At 39.6% G+C, this 21498-nt stretch overlaps 1 protein-coding gene across 1 annotated transcript in view; it reads left to right on the top strand.

Moving 5' to 3' along the window:
• LOC140197951 (low-density lipoprotein receptor-related protein 1-like) overlaps positions 1-21498 on the top strand; it is a 2495129-nt gene that overhangs the window by 2206794 nt on the left and 266837 nt on the right. The window contains exons 53-55 of the mRNA XM_072258609.1: positions 4775-4903; positions 6978-7100; positions 14491-14631. Of these exons, the coding sequence (XP_072114710.1) occupies positions 4775-4903; positions 6978-7100; positions 14491-14631 (393 nt within the window). The remainder of the gene's footprint in view (positions 1-4774; positions 4904-6977; positions 7101-14490; positions 14632-21498) is intronic.

Genomic DNA, 21498 nt, shown 5'->3' with positions numbered 1-21498 from the left:
GAAAGGAATGGAGGGTTATGGGCTGAGTGCAGGTCGGTGGGACAAGGTGAGAGTATCGTTCGGCACGGACTAGAAGGGCAGAGATGGCCTGTTTCTGTGCTATAATTGTTATATGGTTATATAAGTCAATAGCATCATCACATTTTAAGTAACGTTTGGATATTAAACACACTGCTCATATTTTCCTCATATGAACATATAAAATCATTGCAACGCACCAGTATCGCTAAATCAGTGGGAGCCCTGGGCTTGTTTTCCTACAATAAGACTGTCCTATGGAGGGGTGATGGGAGACAGCGATACTCGAATGGGTTCCTTATGTCCAGTCTATTCCGCAATTTAGTTTTTGTTACATTCATCGCAGAGATATGTTGGAAATGGAAGCAACGTTTTCAGTGCTTTCGTGGCTATCTCAGGATATCTAGCCTTGACTTTGATCCGGAATGCCGGCAGAGATGTTATGTCAAACACACTTTTCAGCCTGCCGTCATTTGTAAGCTGGAAGAATTGATCTTCTTCCCGTGTTGACATGGATGATGCGCGGATAATGACCTCGCATGCGTAATGGCTCAACAGTGGCCGTGATAGGGAATGAGGAAATGTGCAGCTGACTCATATCGCCAAATCATATCGTTTCCTCGTGGCCCGGTAGCACATGCTCTGCGGCCCGGTACCGGTCCGCGGCCCGGTGGTTGGGGACCGCTGTCCTAATCTGTCTCAGTCCTTCTGTAACCTCCCTACTTCTTCAACACTACCCGCCCCTCCATCTATCTTCACCTTATCTGCAATCTTTGCAACAAAGCCATCAATTCTATCATTCGAATCATTGACATATAACATATAAAGAATTGTTCCCAACACAGACCCCTGTGGAACACCACTAGTCACTGGCCACCAGTCAGAAGAGGCTCCCTTTATTCACACTCTTTACCTCCTGCCAATCAGCCATGCTTTATCCATGCTAGAATCTTTCCTGTAATGCCCTGAGCTCATAGCTTGTTAAGTGAACTCAGCAGGTCAGGCAGCATCAGTCAGAAACGATGAGTCGACATTTCGGGCCAGAACCCTTTGTCAGGAGTGTTGTCCTGTCATGTCCTGATGAAGGGTTCCGGCCCGAAACGTCGACTCATCGTTTCTGACTGATGCTGCCCGACCTGCTGAGTTCATCCAGCGTACTGAAAGTGTTGCTTTGATCACAGCATCTGCAGATTATTTTGTGTTTCATATCTTGTTAAGCAGCCTCTTATGGCACCTTGTCAAAAGGCTTCTGAAAATCCAAGTACACAACATTGACCAATTCTCCTTTGTCTATCCTGCTTGTTACTTCTTCAAAGAAATCCAATGGATTTCTGAAGCAAGATTTTCCATTGAGGAAACCATGCTGACTACAGCCTATTTTATCATGTGCCCCCAAGTATCCTGAAACAACGTCCTTAATAATCAACTCCAGCATCTTCCCAGCCACTGAGGTCAGACTAACTGGTTTCTTTTCTTCTGCTTCTCTCCCTTCTTGAAGAGTGGAGTGACATTTGTAATTTTCCAGTCTTTCAGAACCATTCCAGAATCTTCTAGTGATTCATGGAAGATCATTGCTAGTGCCCCCACTATCTCTTGAGCCACCTCTTTCGGAACTTTGCGATATACACCACCTGGTGCAGGTGACTCATCTACTTTCAGAACTTTCAGTTTCCCAAGAACCTTCTTTCTAGTTATGGTAGCTCACGCACTTCATGCCCCCTGACATCTAGAACCTCCACCATACTGCTAGTGTCTTCCACAGAGAAAACTGATGCAAAATACTTATTCAGTTCATCCACTATTTTGTTGTCTCCCATTACTATGCCTTCAGCATCATTTACCAATGGTCCAGCATCCACTCTCACACAACTTCTACACTATGCATTGGAAGAATGTTTTGGTATCCTCTTCAATATTATTGGATAGCTTACTTTTGTATTCCTTCTTTACCTTCTTATCTTTACTTTCTTGGTGACCTTTTTAGCTGCATTTTGTTGGTTTTTAGAAGCCTACAAATCTTCTAACTTTACACTAATCTTTGCTCTATTATATGCCCTCCCTTTGACTTTTATGTTGGCTTTGACTTCTCTTGTTGGCCATGGCTGTGTCATCTTTCATTTAGAATACTTCTCCCTCATTGGAATGTATATATCCTGTGCCTCCTGAATTGCTTCCAGAAATTCCAGCTATTGCAGCTCTGCCATCATCCCTGCCAGTGTTCTTTTCCAATCAATTCTGACCAACTTGTCTCTCATGTCTCTGTAATTCCCTTTACTCCACTGTAATGATACATCTGACTTCAGCTTCTCCTCCTCAAATTTCAGGGTGAATTCGATCATATGATTACTTGCCCGTCGGGGTTCTTTTACCTTAAGTTCTCTAATTAATTCTGGTTCATTGCACAATACTATCAGGCACAGACGTAAGATTGGAAAGTATCAATTTATCAAAATATTCAGATTTTTAAAGCCATTTATTATGTAATACATAACTATTTCAAGGTCATTACTTCATAGAGTATTTCTACAAAGGAAACATGCCCTTTGACCGTCTGCGTCTGTTCTGACCCATTTACACTCATCCTTCACGGATGCCATTTTATCTGTTTCCCTTATTCTATCTGATTTCCACAGATACTCTTAATTTGTTTGGGATTAGGCAATTTGCAGTGGTTGATTAACCCACTAACCAGCATATCTTTGGGATGTGGATAGACCCAGAGGCACCAACTGAAAACCCATGCAGTCTTAGAGAGAACACGCAAATTCCACTCGAGCAGCATCTGTGGTCAGGATTTGTAACAAAGGCAGATTTACAACTTTGATGACCTCAGCCATGGCTCAGGTGTTCATCAGCACCTGGCTTGCTTGGTTTGGCAACCCATCAGGTATTTCCTCTGACCGTGGTCCTCAAGTCATTATCAGACCTCTGGGCTGTGATGATCCAGAATTTCAGCATTAGACTATGTCACACCATGACATATCACCCACATTCCAATGGTGTATGCAAGCAGTTTCACTGCTCCTTAAAGGCTGCTCTGAGGGCTTTCCTAATGGATAAATGATGGCAGGATAGTTTCCCATGGGTCTTGCTGGGGCTCAGAACAGCTTCAAAAGAGGACTTGCAGTTATCCGCAGCTGAGTTGTTATGTGGGCTGCTGTTACGATTGCTAGGTGATTTTATTCCTGACACCATGACTGCCTGGTTGACCTCTCAGCACTGCACCCTCCTCAGTGAATTCAATTCCTTTGCACTGATTCCTAACTCCTATCATGGTGTACATTATTTTTGGGTTCACATTGACCTACATTCTGCCTCGTTTGTTCTCATCCACTTTGATGCACACCAACGTCCCCTTAGGCTCCCTTAAAATGGCCTGTTCCGCGTTTTCGGATGGAAAGAAAAAAGTTTTATCATAGATAAAATGGGTAAACCTGGAAGTATTTCAATAGATTGTTTTAAACTGGCCCACCAAGTTTTAGAGGATTCTGCAACCATACCCCTACCATCATGACATGACCACAAGTGCTGTGTCAATGCACCTCTGGACGAACCAGAGGCAGATGCTCTTCTCCACCCTTGGAACATAGGACCTGAGCCGCGCAGCTCATCCGAACTCCGAGCTCTGGACAGGCTCACGATGCCAACTTTAGTGAATTCTGGGGGGGGGGGGGGGGTCCTGTGTAGGGTGATGTAATTGGTGTTATGTTTTTTGTTCTGAAGCATAAAATCCCTCACTTCCTTTTATTTGTGAAAACGTACAAAAGTACCTTGTTATTAATCCTTAAGTTACATTTTAATGAGTTGAACCTATGTATCCTTGTCCATTTCCCACAGGCTAACTTAACAGAATATTCCCATTAATTTGTTCTGTCTAAATTATGTTCCTTAAAGAAATCTTGGGTGAAATTCAGTTTTACAGGGATGCAAGAAAGATAGTTTCAGTCAAGACTAAACTCTTTTTTAAATGTTAGTTGCCTGTGGAAACTTGGATGGCAGCAGCAATTAATGTCATTGAGTTGCAATTTCAGTTTAGCTTTGACCCTATGTGCCAAATCCTGGCACAGAATAATTTATATTCCTCAAGGTTAATTATTGGCTTAAATTAGAGTACTCCAGTTTTAGAAACTTTGACTTGTGGTATTAATCTTTCAGAAGTAAATTACCACTTAAATGAGAGGTACTCTCTTTGGAAGAGACTGCAGATATTTGTGTGATATCTATTGGATAGAATTTTGTGCAAGTAGTTAATTTTGTTTTGAATATGTTTGTTTGAAATCTTTATCCCCTTCCCATCTACCTCTAACTACCAGAGTTTCGCAACCTAGGGTCCATGGACCCCTCAGTTAATAGTAGGGTTTCATGTCTTTAAAAATGTTGGGAACCCCAGCACAAGTCTAACTCCCAATACTCCTCACATTAAATTCTTATGCTAGTATCAGAAAGATCTAATACTGTCAGAGTATAATTCTCTGTTGTAACTTCTACAATCTTATTCCACGATCAGCAAAAGATTCAGAATTGCAGTAGTTATAGGTAACTTTATTAATTGATAATTTTTAGTAATTGTCTATTGATAAGTAATAGAGGTTTTTTACTAATAGCTCATCATAGCTTTTTTTAAAATATAAAATGAAAGGAACTGACAGAACTAACCTAATTATGTTTCTAAATGTTATAACCAGGATCATTTTCATGTAATATTATAAATGTCAGTCCATGAAATGGTTATTTTCAATTTATTTCACTTTCACAGGTTCAGTTACTTGTGCTCCTGACCTGTTCCAATGTCCCAATACACACATTTGTCTCCCAAAACATTGGCTGTGTGATGGGGATAAAGACTGTCCAGATGGAAGCGATGAACTTTCTACAGCTGGTTGCTGTAAGTAACGTTGGTCAGTTAAGGCAAAAGAAGTTGAACAGTTGTGAACTTGGACTGATGGTTCACAGAATGTTAACCAATGAAATCATTTCACTACATTGTCCAAAAGGACCAAGTGAATGGTTTACTGCAGCTTGTTGTGTCTGTACGTCATTGATCTGAAGTATTGTCTTCTCTCTCTAAGGTCATTGTTCTACTATATAACTTTAACAATTTTTGTTTTCCTTTCCGATTATCAAATTTTGGATTATTTTGCTTTTGCAATTCATATGTTAAGATTCAATGCTGTGTAACATAGTGTAAAATGTTGCTTCAGTGGAATTCTGATTCAAGAATGACTCTGTAATTAGTTGATCAGTAAGCCATGATGACAATTACAAGGTATTTGATGGATGTTTTATGTTTTTGATTTTTACACAGGAGAGCTTTGGGTTATAAATTTACAGTCCATGGAGTCGAATTTTTACCTGTTGCCTGGGTGTAAAGGTTGCATAGTGTGTAAGCTGTACCTAGTAGAAGCCATAAAAACAATGGAAATGAAAATCTGACTGCTCCCTTACAGACAGCAGATCTTTAATATTTCCTTCAGGAGACCCAATATTTCCCTCTTGTCATGGATTAATTAGATACTTTCATCTCGTTTTCCTCTGAGCCCAATCTAAGCATATTAATAGTTTCACAAACCAAGCCAGAGCTATCAAAGTTAAGCCTGACACAGAAGTTTATGAGCTAGCAGTATGCTAGTATGTCTGTGATAATATGATGCCTTCATATTGCCTAGCACAGAATTACTGCTCAGTTATTGAACACATCTTATGAAATGACAAACTCTTAAAACATTATAGGAGAAATGTGGTAGAAGTACCAGGTGGGACAGGTTTTCTAACACTTTCTGAACTGGGCTTCTACATAGAGTATGCAAGTGTGTTTGGGAAAGGTCAGATCATAGTCTTTTTATCTCAACTGTAAAATAACATTTCCTACTATAGCATATTTCCTCTGTATTGAATTAATTTATGAGGTGAAATGTCTGTTGAATTGAAGCTTCACTATAACTAACTTCAAGACTCTGAAAAGGACCAATGTTAAAAGTTAATGTCATTTGAGCATTTTTTTTGCTATGTTACAAGATTATCTTGTCATATTTGTGAACAGAAATAACTAAAATACATTTTGTCACAAAATAAAGTATGATGAATCTGAGGGAGTCATATACTGTTTTTGGTGCTCCCAATGTGGCCTCCTGTATATCAGTGAGACCTGATGTAGATTGGGAGACCACTTCACTGAGCATCTACATTCCATTTGCCAGAAGAGGCAGGATCTCCCTGGGGCCACCCATTTTAATTCTACTTCCCATTCCCATTCTGATATGTCAATCCATGGCCTCCTCTACTGTCATGATGAGGCCACAATCAGGTTGGAGGAGCAACATCTTATATTCTGTCTGGGTAGCTTTCAACCCGATGGCATGAACATTGATTTCTCAAATTGCAACCCCTCCCCACCCCATCACTATTCCCCATCTCATTTTCCCATTTTCACCATATCTCCTTGCCTGCCCATCACCTTCTCTGGTGCTCCTCCGCTCTTTTCCTTCTTCCGTGGCCTTCTGTCCTCTCCTATTAGGTTCCCCCTTCTCCAGCCCTGTATCGCTTTCACAAATCAACTTCCCAGCTCTTTACTTCACCCTCTCCCCCTCCTGGTTTCACCTTTCACCTTTCACCTTGTGTTTCTCCCTCCCCTCCCCCAATCGTTTAACTCTACTCATCTTTTTTTCTCCAGTTCTGCTGAAAGGTCTTGGCCTGAAACATCAACTGTACTCTTTTCCATAGATGCTGCCTGGCCTGCTGTGTACCTCCCACATTTTGTGTGTTGCTTGGATTTTCAGCATCTGCAGACTTTCTCTTGTTTATGATAAATCATTTTTGTCTTGGATGAAATAATGTTATATAGTAACTAATAATTTTGGCATTGTTAATGGAGGCCTTCTTCTAAATTTCTTCAAGTTGTATAATAGCCACTGTATATACTTATCAATATTAATTTTATCTGTTGTTTCTCATTATTCCAGCACATAATAGCACTTGTGATAACAAGGCTTTCAGGTGTAAAAACACATTATGCATTCCACAATATTTTATGTGTGATCATGATGATGATTGTGGAGATGGATCTGATGAATTTCTAGAGTGTGGTAGGTACAATTTTTTTAAATACAAAATGCTAGTGCAATATTGTGAAATGGGCTAGTTTTTCTAACTAATATGAATATTGTTGTTACCTGATGTATTTAGGGATCAGTTATTTCCATAAGTAATCTTACTGAAATTCACACTTACCATCTTCTGCATCCTTTTGGCTCTCAGGCAAAGATTAATATGTTTTACTTGAGCAGCTGATTGGATTGCAAACTCAGATTAAGAACATACAACAAAATATTGGCTCATTTTTCTCAGTTGAATGTTCGCATTTAAGTGGCAGCTCCCCTAACAAAGCCTATAATCTATAAATTGGAGGAAAATATTTTAATGGCACAACATTGTGGGCTAAATGGCTTGTCCTTTTTTGTACTGTTCTGTGTTCTATGTCACTCTATGTCCCTGCTGTCCCACTTTACAACTCTCTTTGCACTCATGGCTGCGTAGCTAAGCACAGCTCAATCACCAACTATAAATTCATGGATAACAACATTGTTGTTAGTGAATCTCAGATGGCAATGTAGTTTACAGGATCAAAATAGATAGGCTAGTTTAGTGATGTCACAACAATAACTTTGCTCTTCATGATCTTCAAGAAGGGGAAGTCAGGAGGACACAGCTGTACTCATTGAAGGGTGAACAGTGGAAAGACTGAGCAGTTTCAAGTTTCTGGGCATCAGCATCAGAATCTATCCTCGACCCAGCACATTGAGCTAATCATGCGGTAGGCACACCAGCTGCTCTAGTTCATTAGGAGTTTGAGGAGATTTGGTATGCTGCCAAAGACTCTTACAAATTCCTGTAGGTATGCGATGGACAGCATTGCATCAGAGCCTGAAGCATTATGGGGCCTGCTGTGCACAGGATCACAGAGGCTACAGAGGGTTATAAACTCATCATGGGCACAACCCAACCCATCACTGAGGATGTCTTCAAGAGGTGGTGCCTCAGGAAGGCGGCATCCGTTATTAATGACCCTCACCATCCACAACAAGCCTTATTCCTGTTACTACCATCAGAGTGGAGGTAGAGGAGACTGAAAACCCATACTCAATGATTTAAGAATAGTTTCTTTCCTTCTGCCATCAGATTTCAGAACGGTACATGAACCCATGAATACTCCTCATTATTCCTGTTTTTTATTTGCACTATTTATTATTTTTTTGTAATTCATAATAAATTTTATGTATTTGCACTGCACTTCTGCTACAAATCAAGACATTTCATGTCATATGTCAGTCATAATTCTGATTCTGAGATCAAAGATCAGAGATCTTTCAACTCTATTACTTTAAAAAAATGTTGACAGTGCAGCATACATGCATGCCCAGTATGACAGTAACTATTATAATCTTTTTTTACATTTTGAAAGTTTATTAATTGTTTTATGAAGCTAGTTCAAACAACTGGATATAAACAAAGTTAAATAATAATCAGTATTTGTGCAAATAAAACATGCTCAGTAAACAGTTACAAGACTCTTGGATAAACGCGTAGATGATAGATTTATCAGGATGCTATGATGCTACCTGGATTAGAGATTATGTCTAATAATGAAAGGTTGAGTAAGCTTCGGGCTTTTCTCTATGAGAATCAAAGGCGGATGAGGGAAGACTTGATAGAGGTATATAAGGCGACAAGAGGCATAGATGGAGTGGACAGCCAGTGTGGCAATAGCTAATGCCACGTTAGGGAACTGGAGCCACAGCTCGATGACCTTCAACTGGTCAAGGAGAGTGAGGAGGTGATGGAGAGGAGTTACAGGCAGGTGGTCACACCGGGGCCCCAGTGGCTGTGCCCCTTGACAATAGGTACTCCTGTTTGAGTACTGCTGGGGGGGACAGCTTACCCAGGGTAGCAACAGTGGCCATGCCTCTGGCACGGAGTCCGGCCCTGTAGCTCAGAAGGGTAGGGAAAGGAAGGGGAGGGCAGTAGTAATAAGGGACTCGATAGTTAGGGGGTCAGATAGGCGATTCTGTGGACGCAGTCCGGAGACCCGGATGGTAGTTTGCTTCCCTGGTGCTGGGGTCCGGGATGTTTCTGGTCACGTCCAAGATATCCTGAAATGGGAGGAAGAAGAGCCAGAGGTCGTGGTACATATAGGTACCAATGACATAGGTAGGAAAAGGGTTGAGGTCCTGAAAGGAGAACATAGGGAGTTAGGAAGGGAGTTGAGAAAAAGGTATATTTCTCAGGATTACTGCCTGTGCTACGCAACAGTGAGAGTAGGAATGCAGTAAGGTGGAGGATAAATGCGTGGCTGAGGGATTGCAGCAGGGGGCAGGGATTCAAGTTTTTGGATTATTGGGACCTCTTTTGGCGCAGGTGTGACCTGTATAAAAAGGACAGGTTACACTTAAATCCTAGGGGAACCAATATCCTGGCGGGAAGTGTTGCAGGGGCTGCTGAGGTTACTTTAAACTAGAATGGTTGGGGGAGTAGGAATCAAATTAAAGAGACTCAGAGAGAGGAGATTACAAATAGAGAAAGCTAGTAGACAGTGTGCGAGGGAGGATAGGCAGGGGACAGAGGTCAGGAGCACTCAGACCAAAGATGTAGGGGACAAGGAAGAAAAAGATAACAAAGTTGTTTGCTCCATTAGGGATTAACAGAGAGTGGGAGGTGGAGAGTTTCTTAAATGCATCTATTTTAATGCTAGTAGCATTATAAGAAAGGTGGATGAGCTTAGAGCATGGATTGATACCTGGAAATATGATGTTGTAGCTATCAGTGAAACGTGGTTGCAGGAGGGATGTGATTGGCAACGAAATATTCCCGGATTTTGTTGCTTCAGGTGTGATAGAATAGGAGGGGCAAGAGGGGGAGGTGTTGCATTGCTTGTCAGAGAAAATATAACAGCGGTGCTCTGGCAGGATAGATTAGTGGACTTGTCCAGGGAGGCTATTTGGGTGGAATTGAGGAATAGGAAAGGTGTAGTGACGCTTATAGGGGTGTATTATAGACCACCTAATGGGGACCAAGAACTGGAGGAGGAAATTTGTAAGGAGATAGCAGATATTTGTAGTAAGCACAAGATTGTGATTGTCGGAGATATTAATTTTCCACACATAGACTGGGAATCCCATTCTGTAAGAAGGCTGGATGGTTTGGAGTTTGTCAAATGTGTGCAAGATAGTTTTTTGCAGCAATACATAGAGGTACCAACTAGAGAAGGGGCAGTGTTGGATCTCCTGTTAGAGAATGAGGTAGGGCAGGTGACGGAGGTATGTGTTGGGGAGCACTTCGGGTCCAGTGATCATAATACCATTAGTTTCAATATAATTATGGAGAAGGATAGGACTGGACCCAGGGTTGAGATTTATGATTAGAGAAAGGCTAACTTTGAGGAGATGCAAAAGGATTTAGAAGGAGTGGATTGGGATAATTTGTTTAATGGGAAGGATGTAATGGAGAAATGGAGGTCATTTAAAGGTGAAATTTTGAGGGTACAGGATCTTTATTTTCCTGTTAGGTTGAAAGGAAACATTAAAAGTTCGAAGGAGCCATGGTTTTCAAGGGATATAGGAAACTTGGTTCGGAAAAAGAGAGGGATCTACAATAAATATAGGCAGCTTGGAGTTAATGAGGTGCTCGAGGAATATAAAGAATGTAAAAAGAATCTTAAGAAAGAAATTAGAAAAGCTAAAGGAAGACATGAGGCTGCTTTAGCAAGTAAATCCAAAGGGTTTCTACAGTTATATTAATAGCAAGGGGATAGCGAGGGATAAAATTGGTCCCTTAGAGAATCAGAGTAGACGGCTATGTGCGGAGCCAAAAGAGATGGGGGAGATTTTGAACAATTTCTTTTCTTCGGTATTCACTAAGGAGAAGGATATCGAATTGTGTAAGGTAAAGAAAACAAGAAGAGTAGTTATGGAAAGTATGACAATTAAAGAAGAAGAAATACTGGCGCTTTTAAGGAATATAAAATTGGATAAGCCTCCGGGTCTGGACAAGATATTCCCTAGGACCCTGAGGGAAGTTAGTGTGGAAATAACAGGGACTCTGACAGAAATATTTCAAATGTCATTAGAAACGGGGATGGTGCCAGAGGATTGGCATATTGCTCATGTGGTTCCATTGTTTAAAAAGGGTTCTAAGAGTAAACCTAGCAATTATCGGCCTGTGAGTTTGATGTCAGTGGTGGGTAAATTGATGGAAAGTATTCTTAGAGATGGTATATATAATTATCTGGATAGACAGGGTCTGATTAGGAACAGTCAACATGGATTTGTGCGTGGAAGGTCATGTTTGACAAATATTATTGAATTTTTTGATGAGGTTACTAGGAAAGTTGACGAGGGTAAAGCGGTGGATGTTGTCTATATGGACTTCAGTAAGGCCTTTGACAAGGTTCCACACAGAAAGTTAATTAGGAAGTTTCAATCATTAGGCTTTAATATCGAAGTAGTAAAATAGATTCAGCAGTGGCTGGATGGGAGATGCCAGAGAGTAGTGGTGGATAACTGTGTGTCAGATTGGAGGACGGTGTTTAGCAGTGTGCCACAGGGATCTGTACTGGGTCCAATGTTGTTTGTCATATATATTAATGATCTGGATGATGGGGTGGAAAATTGGATTAGTAAGTATGCAGATGATACTAAGATAGGTGGCCTTGTAGATAATGAAATAGGTTTCCAAAGCTTGCAGAGAGATTTAGGCCAGTTAGAAGAGTGGGCTGAAAGATGGCAAATGGAGTTTAATGCTGAAAAATGTGAGGTGCTACATTTTGGTAGGACTAATCAAAATAGGACATACATGGTAATTGGTATGGCATTGAAGAATGCTGTAGAACAGAGGGATCTAGGAATAATGGTGCATAGTTCCCTGAATGTGGAATCTCATGTAGATAGGGTGGTGAAGAAAGCTTTTGGTATGCTGGCCTTTATAAATCAGAGCATTGAGTATAGTAGTTGGGATGTAATGTTGAAATTGTATAAGGCATTGGTAAGGATAAATTTGAAGTATTGTGTACAATTCTGGTCACCGAATTATAGGAAAGATGTCAATAAAATTGACAGAGTACAGAGGAGATTTACTAAAATGTTGCCTGGGTTTCATCTCCTAAGTTACAGAGAAAGGTTGAACAAGTTGGGTATCTATTCTTTGGAGCATAGAAGGTTGAGGGGGGACTTGATAGAGGTGTTTAAAATTATGGGGGGGATTGATAGAGTTGACGTGGATAGGCTTTTTCCATTGAGAATGGGTGAGATTCAAACAAGAGGACATGAGTTGAGAGTTAAAGGGCAAAAGTTTAGTGGTAACATGAGGGGGAATTTCTTTACTCAGAGAATGGTGTGGAATGAGCTTCCAGCAGAAGTGGTTAAGGCAGGTTCGATGTTGTCGTTTAAAGTTAAATGGGATAGATATATGGACAGGAAAGGAATGGAGGGTTATGGACCGAGTGCAGGTCAGTGGGACTAGGTGAGAGTAAGAGTTCGGCATGGACTAGAAGGGCTGAGATGGCCTGTTTCCATGCTGTAATTGTTTTATGGTTACATGCAAGACACATTTCTCAAGTGATTGGAGGAAAGTGTAGTGGGCATGCCATAAGTGGTGTTTTATTTTCACAGAAAGTGGTGAGTGAATGGAAAGCTCTACCACTGGTGACGGTAGAGGCAGATACATTAGGGGCATTTAAGAGAATGTTAGATAGACACATGGATGAAAGAGAAATGGAGGGCTACATGGGAGGGAAACGTTAGATTGCTCTTGGAGTGGGTTAAAATGTTAGCACAACATTATGGGCCAAAGGGCCAGTTCTGTGCTGCAATGATCTATGGTCTTTGTCTTTGTCATACCTGTCCCTCTCCACCCCCCACCCCCTCCCCCCGTGCAGTTTAACTTACTTTCTCTCTAATATTTCTGGTTTAGAACTTTACATCTGAAACTTTAACTCTGTATCCTTTAGCTCAGCTGTTGACTGACCTCGTTCTGTGATTATAGTGTTCTTGTTTTCATTTCAATTTCAAGTAAATTTGGAGTATTTCAAAATTATTATTCCTCTTTTACCATAGTCAAATTATTAGACTTTTAAAAATTAAATGTTCTCTCAACAACTTATAACTTTTTCTTGTATCAAGGAAATGTTATTGGGATTCTGTATGCTTTCCCCTCAAGGAAGCAACAAACAACTTTGGCCTAGTAAATACACACTCTGGTAGTATTTGATTGTATTTCATCTGAACATCATTCCAGAATTCCTGAGAAAGGAAATTATGCTTCTTTCTGACTCATATAAGAAAAAACATCTTGGACCTGAACATACAAAGAGCAGTTGGAATAGATTCCATGCTCATCTGATCTTAGTGAATTCTTTGAAAGCATAAGAGAAGGAGTGAAACGTGCTCTGCAATTGATGTAATGCCTCAGTTCCTCTTGAGTTGGAAACCCACATACATCTGGATCTGCAAAGACTGAAATTATGGGGCCAAATGGTCCTAGATCACAACTCTAATCAGTGACAGGAGCTTAATGGATATCATAATTCAATGACAAAAATGAGCCCTCTGCCACAAAACTCTTCAGGAAACATTTGACAGCCGCAAGGGCTCAGCTTTGCTAAGTGTCAACTAAATTATTAAAATAGTTTAGGTCAATAAATAAAGCAAATTAAACACTTGAGACACTTCTAAATAATTCAAAGAATTAAGCAGATCACTGAAAGTTAAAATGTTATTTGTCTTATGCCAAAGGAACCTAGAAACTAGAAGTATAAAAATAATATTTTGCAATCAGATTTGTATTTTCATAAGTATTTTTATAAGCTACCGATCTATGCAGCTCAGTTAATGTTGTAATACATCCCAAGACGCTTCATAGACATAACCAATGTATTCTTTCATAACTTAAGACCATCAATTTTATAATGTTTATCTTCTGTCATAATCCAAATGTTTTCTCATGAAGATGAAAACAGAATTTATGGTGGCATTTTTTTTCCAGGTTGCATTTCTTGATGCTTGTATAGATGACACAGCTTCATGCCATGGAAAATTGTAACACTATTAACTGAAGTTGCTTGCTAACCTTTGGTGATTTGTGCCCCTAGATCAAACTAAATTTCATTTGTATGTAATTTCTCTCTGTTTAAATAAAAAATCTCACTTTTGATTATCCTTATTGAATGCATAAATATAACACTTTCTTACATTGAACTTTATTTGCCAAGCTTTCACTTATTCACTCAATTTACCTTTATCCTGTTGTAGTATCTGGATATTCTTCGTCCAACATGCTCTCCTACCTATTCAAGCATCAGTGAACTTATGGTGGCAATCCTGGTGCAATATTTCAGATTTGTTATAAATATTTCTTGCTTTATTTAATAAAATATTATCTTTATTTCTGTAGTGTATAAGTAATTTTGTTTAATTGAACTTTTAGAGTACAAAACTTGTGAGCAAAATGAGTTTCATTGTGCCAATGGAAGATGTCTTATCGATGCTGCTTGGGCATGTGATGGGGATTTTGACTGTCTTGACCATTCGGATGAAGCACCCAAAAATCTCAAATGCTCAGGAGCAGGTAGAGTATTTTAAGTCCAATGTTTTATTGTTTGTAATCAATGACTATTGGGTCAAGCTTGTCTGAAGAGTCCTGTCATACGTGGATCACACAGCATGTAATAATCAGCATAAAGTCAAGATTGAGCTATGAATGTTAGGACAAATATAGTAAATACAAATCCTTCATAGGTATGTACCAGTAGGCAGAGTAAGCAATACATGTTTCTTCAATTAATTGAATGGAGAGTTCTTCCTGTAAAATATAATATCTAAATGGAAATCTAAATTGGCATTTTTAATTGTTTCACAAATCTACTAATGAAAACAGACAGGTAAAAGAAATAATGAAATTAGTCAGCATTTGATGAGATATCAAAAGAAAGTAAAAGATTAAATGAGAAATCCATTCATAAATAAATTCTAAAGGCATGAATCTCATATTTGTAAAGTGAAATATTCATTGGCAGTGGGATTGCTTTGTTGTAATTGAGAGTTATTATTTTCAAAGGTACAGAGGTTCATTTATTACCAAAGTATGTATGTAGTATACAACTCTGAGATTCTTCTTCTCCAGATAGTCATGAAACAAAGAAAGCAATAGAAGTCAGTTCAAAGAAAAACAGCAAGCCCATCTCCCTACACAACAAAAAAAAACAGCAACATGACTATCAAACCGTCCCCAAACCCCACCCCCCCACACATGAAACACAGCAATAACCTCGGCACTCAAATCCCCCTCTCTCACAAAAAAATACTAACATAAACACAACAAGAACATCGACCTCCAAACCTCTCCTCCCTTGCACAAAAAAGCAATGAGAAAGAATGGGTGATAGCACAGAATATAAAAACCGAAATATTGAAGAACACCATAAATGCAGAATCTCAATAACATCCTCGACAGTGAAAGAGAGAGACACTATTCGAACGCAAAGGCTACCCTCCAGGCGCAGTGATACACCACAGAGGCTCTGCTTCTGGCAGCAGAGCAATCGCATCAGTTATCAAAAAGCAGGAAGTCGGCGCTGAACCTATGCTTGCCTTCACACTTTCCTTGATGTTTCAATCTTCCTCATCGGCAAATAATGGAAGCTTTAATTGGTGAAATGGAATCAAACATCAGCTCACATCTTTTCTCGTAGTTTCTTCACTTCAAGGCTTGTGCTCGCCTTTCAGAATCTTCTTGGAGGCATGAAAGCTCTGGACCATTCAATTGGTCTCCAAACTGTAATTCGCAGGCTGTAACAGTTCCAGAAACACATTTAAGATGAAAAACAGTTGTAAAAGAAGTGAAATAAACAGTTTTGTGAGGGAGTGTTGTACACAGCCATCCACTACATAATGTACTGGTTGGGCACAGGAGTACATTCAGCCAGAGACTCGTTCCACCGAGATGCAACACAGAGCGTCATAGGAAGTCATTCCTATCTGTGGCCATCAAACTTTACAACTCCTCCCTTGGAGGGTCAGACACCCTGAGCCGATAGGCTGGTCCTGGACTTATTTCGTGGCATAATTTACATATTACTATTTAATTATTTATAGTTTTATTACTATTTAATTAGTTGTGGTGCAACTGTAATGAAAACCAATTTCCCCCGGGATCAATAAAGTATGACTATGACTATGACGATTGAGCAGAAACATTTAATATTCTCATTTGAATTCAAAAGCACTAGCCCTAACATTGGTTGACATGCAGTAAACTCAGCAACTTCATGCATGTTGGCATCAAATCAAGAGGCCAGGTACTTCTGAAGCAGATGTTTTGGGGAGACAGGGTGTTTCTGCTCTTAACTTCTGGATCTCTGTTTGATTGTGAATCCAGAAGTTGCTGTTCAATTTATTGAGAGCTTCTCAGTATTATCTATTGTGAAGATTGCTTGTGCAAATTAATCTAACAAAATTAAGAAAGTAATTGAACTCGTGAGAAATTGTCTAAGATTTGTCATGATGGTATGACACTATGAAAGTGAACTCTGTTACATCAAGCTCCAGGGACCTTTTTTTTGATCCTGATGTTTGGGGCTCTCTGTACCGGATTTGTGCACATTACTTGCTTCATGGTGTTTGGTTTCTTCACTCATGATAATGGCACATTAGCAGGTTCATTGATGACACTAAATTACCACTTCTGTACTATATGATAAAAAAATCAAAGTGAATTTGATGGGTTTGGAAGGACAATAAGTTTTCAGGTTTTGAGGAAACTAAGCAGCATAGCACAGGGTTTGTTCTGCAGAAAGATGGTATGAATCTGATGGCTTAAACAGTTTTTCTTTAGAGTTAAGGCAGGTGGTAATTCTCAGCCAGAACAGATTAAGGTATATTGTAGCCTAAAATATTAATCTTGTTATGAATGGTATTATGTAGATATTTGTTTTGCATAGAATCAATTACAAGATATTATTGGGAAATAAGGAAAGGGAAGATAGAGTATGAAAGTAAATTAACACAAAATATAAAAACAGATAGCAAAAGTTTTTATAAATGTATAAAGCAGAAAAGGGTGGCTAAAGTCAACGTAGGTCCCTTGGAAGACGAGAAGGGGAAGTTGATATTGGGTGATAAGCAAGTGGCTGAGGCATTGAACGACTATTTTGTGTCAGTTTTCACGATGGAGGACACACCTAATATGCCAAAGAAGGATGTTGTGAACAAAATGGGAGGTGAGGACTTCAATAAAATCACTGTCACTAAAGAGATAGTGATGAGTAAATTAGAGGGCCTGAAGGCAGATAAGTCCCATGGTCCTGATGGGATGTATCCCAGGGTGCTGAAGGAATTGGCGGCGGTGATAGTAGACGTGTTGGTAATCATTTATCAAAACTTTCTAGACTCTGGGCAGGTTCCAGCAGATTGGAAGACCGCAAATGTCACGCCACTTTTTAAAAAAAAGATGTAGGCAAAAGACGGGCAACTATAGGCCAGTTAACTTAACATCTGTAGTTGGAAAAATGCTTGAAGCTGTCATTAAGGAAGAAATAGCGAAACATTTAGAAAGCAGTGGTTCCATTAGACAGACGCAGCATGGATTCAGAAAGGGCAGGTCCTGTTTGACAAACTTACTGGTGTTTTTTGAGGACATAGTGAGTGCAGTGGATAGAGGGGAACAGGTGGATGTTGTATACTTGGATTTCAAGAAAGCATTCAATAAGGTGCCACACAAGAGACTTATAAATAAGATATGGATGCATGGAGTCGGAGGAAGTGTATTTGCATGGATAGTGGATTGGCTAGCCAATAGAAGGCAGAAAGTGGTATAAATGGGTGTGTCTCTGGTTGGCAGTCAGTGGTGAGTGGGGTGCTGCAGGGGTCGGTGTTGGGCCATCAGCTGTTTACCATTTACACTGATGATTTGGAAGAGGGGACTGGGTGTAGCAAAACAAAATTTGATGATGACACTGAACTGAGTGGAAAAGCAAATTGCACAGAGGATGTGGAGAGTCTGCAGAGGGAAATAGATAGGTTAAGTGAGTGGGCCAAGGTCTGGCAGATGGAATACAATGTTGGTAAATGTGAGATCATCCACTTTGGAAGGAATATAGAAGAGCAGATTATTATTTAAATGGTGAAAGATTGCAGCATGCTGTTGTGCAGAGGGACTTGGGAGTGCTTGTTTATGAATGCAAAAAGTTAGCTTGCAGGTGCAACGCGTTATTAAGAAGGCAAACGGCATGTTGGCCTTCATTGCTAAAGGGATTGAATTCAAGAGCAGGGAGGTCATGCTGCAACTATACAGGGTACTGGTGAGGCCACACCTGGAGTACTGTGTGTAGTTCTGGTCTCCATACTTGAAGAAGGATATACTGGCTTTGGAGGCAGCGCAGAGGAGGTTCACCAGGTTGATTCCAGGGATGAAGGGGTTAACCTATGAGGAGAGATTGAGTCACCTGGGACGATACTCTCTGGAATTCAGAAGAATGAGAGGGGATCTTATAGAAACATACAAAATTTTGAAAGGAATAGATAAGATAGAAGTAGAAAAGTTGTTTCCATAGGTAGGTGAGACTAGAACCAGGGGACATTGCCGCAAGATTCATGGGAAATGATTTAGGACGGAGATGAGGAGAAACTATTTTTCCCAGAGGGTGGTGAATCTGTGGAAATTTCTGCCCAGGAAAGCAGTTGAGGCTCCTTCACTAAATATATTTAAGATACATTTTAGAAAGGTTTTTACATAGTAAGGGAGTTAAGGGTGATGGAGAAAAGACAGGCAGATGAGGCTGAGTTCACGGACAGATCAGCCATGATCTTATTGAATGGCGGGGCAGGCTTGATGGGCTGGATGGCCTACTCCTGCTCCTATTTCTTATGTTCTTATGTAAGATGTATGATGAAACTTCCGATTATATGGTTCAGTGTGGATAACGTGAAGGCACAGGAAGTTTCTTGGGATCACAAGAGTGACATCTGTTAATGCTAACACATTAATTTGCAAAGGCACTGCAAAATAAAGTGCCTAAAATAGAATAAATGGCTTGAACAATAATGTTGTCCTCTTTGTGAAAAACTTGAAGAGGATCTAGCATCAGTGACAACTTTGTGAGGCAGTCCAATGCAGCAGGCACTGATAGTTCAGCTGCACTACCACAATGGAACAGATTTCTGTCTGTTGCTTAGGGAAAGATATCTCTGGGATGCTCTCCAGCACTCCCATCTTCTCTGAAGACGCCCACCTTTTCTACCATAAAGTCCAAATTATCACGGGAAAAATGTTATTTCTATTTCTGTGTCCCAGCAGTTTATCCAACGTGAGCTGCAGTTGAGCACCATCATTATGAGAGATCCAGCCATGGCACTTCATTGCACAAGTTAATTCATAGTAACACTTGTATCTTGCAAAGTTACACGCAATTAATTTGTACAAATGTAATGAAGTTCCTGAATTGTGCTGCTACAACCATGAAGGACAGAGATGTCTTATTCCTTTGGCAATGGACAGAACTGAACTTGCAACCCACATTTGTCCACTTACTCTCTTAGAACACCATTTCCGAAATGTTATTTCAGAGAGGAAACAATTCCTAAAGCTCTTAACTCCCCCACTGTCACAGGTGGTCAATAATCAGCCTTACAGAAGACTATGAGTCCATCTTCCAGTGCAAAAATGAAATGACAAATTGTTCAGCAGCAATGAATGGAATTACTGTCAGAAGTATTTTTTCCATATTTTCTTCCAAATGAGCTTTTATTTTTCATTTTTGTAAGAGTTTATAATCAACCTAGACAACACAAAGACATACTTGAAAATGCTTCTTGCTTTTAAAAATATAACCTTATCTTCTACCTAAATAATTGTGCAATATAATTATTTTCAAGAGTATTATCTCTCATTTGTTTGTCAGTATTTCTCTGTGGGTGGCTATGAAAATCTTTCTCCTTCTTAGGCAGATCTTGAGAGTGAGATTTCTGGTTTTGAAGGCTCTGAGGTAGGTAACTACTTGTGAGTCAGTGCACTTCTGCTGCTTACATAGAGCTTCCGTGGGCATCTGATGCATTAACTCCAGGTTCATAATAAATACCATTCCAAATTCATCTTCTCCACTTCAAGCAATTCTGGGCCAGGGAGTCCCTGGAGTCAATGAGGACGTATTTTTCTTCAAGCAGGATTTAAGAATATCTGAAATCTGTTTCTCTGTCCACTTGGTAATGTCTTCCCATTACAGAGCTCAAAATAGAGCATCAGTTTTGATTACTTGGAATCTGGCATGTAAATAATGCTGCATGCTAAAGCAGTTGAACGATTGTAACGAAAGACACCATACTGTGGCTTGAGAGAGGACACTGACATTGTTTCACTGAACTTTCCATGAATTTGGGGGAATTTTCAAAGGCAGCATTGTTGATATCTTTCCAGTGTCTTCAGTGCCTGGGTCAGAGTTGAGCATAGTAGGTGAACAACCTTTTCCAATAATCTTCCATTAATCTGCAGGTTGATGTGTGCTATATATTATTTTAGTATATTATGTGTTTAACAAAATGGTCAAATCTGAATTACAGAACACACTCTGTGCTAAACTTATTAAATAAATTCTTTGTTTCACAATTTTTAAAATTTATTTAATCCTAGCATTCTATCTGAATTTCAATTCCTCTTTGTTATCATTGTCCTCTGCTAACTATATGTTTAAGACACACATAATGTTTATTAGTCAGAGCAGTTTATGCTGGCGGAGTATTTACCCACAAGTTGTGGATGTGACTAGGTTCATGCTCTCAATTCCTTCCATGATAAATTCCAAATATCAATTGTGTCAGCGATGTGATAAGTCAGCATTTCTGAAATAGAAAAATCTATTCTGACTCACTACGTAGTATGCCGTCCAATGATGGGTTATACTTCAGCTTTGGTAGACGCTATATAGGGATGATCACCAAACATTTCCCCCAGTGGTGAAATGGTGATACAGGAGGTTTCATTCAATTTGTGGACACTAGAAGCAAGTGACAGGCTGTATCATCAGACAATCCCTATGACTGTAAATACCACCCTATTAGTTGACTACTTTTAAACAATAGTAATATCAATCAAGGCCCTTGTTTCAAGGTAACATATGCCATGATTCAGTTATGAATTCTGAGGTGATTCAGATATCTGAATCAAAACCAACAAATTCACCTACAGAACAAGTGAGGGACTGCTTACGGCTGCTTGATTATGATAAAGAATCATCTATTTTGTTACGTAACCGGCAACAACGAATATCAATCGTGACAGGTTATATAAAAACAGCCAAACATTTATTAAACAAACGAAAACTTTAACCGGAAGTTAATCGTTATGCAGCCATTCAACAAATCGTCACTTGGCACTGGTTCTTAAAGCATTAAATGCGAAAACAGTTCTTAAAGCGATAAAGTCAGATATAGTTCTTAAAATGGT

This window comes from Mobula birostris, chromosome 5 (genome assembly GCF_030028105.1).
Source record: "Mobula birostris isolate sMobBir1 chromosome 5, sMobBir1.hap1, whole genome shotgun sequence".
Taxonomy (NCBI): Eukaryota; Metazoa; Chordata; class Chondrichthyes; order Myliobatiformes; family Myliobatidae; genus Mobula; species Mobula birostris.
Note: the sequence above shows the minus strand (reverse complement) of the source record. Positions and strands in the feature narration are given on the sequence as shown.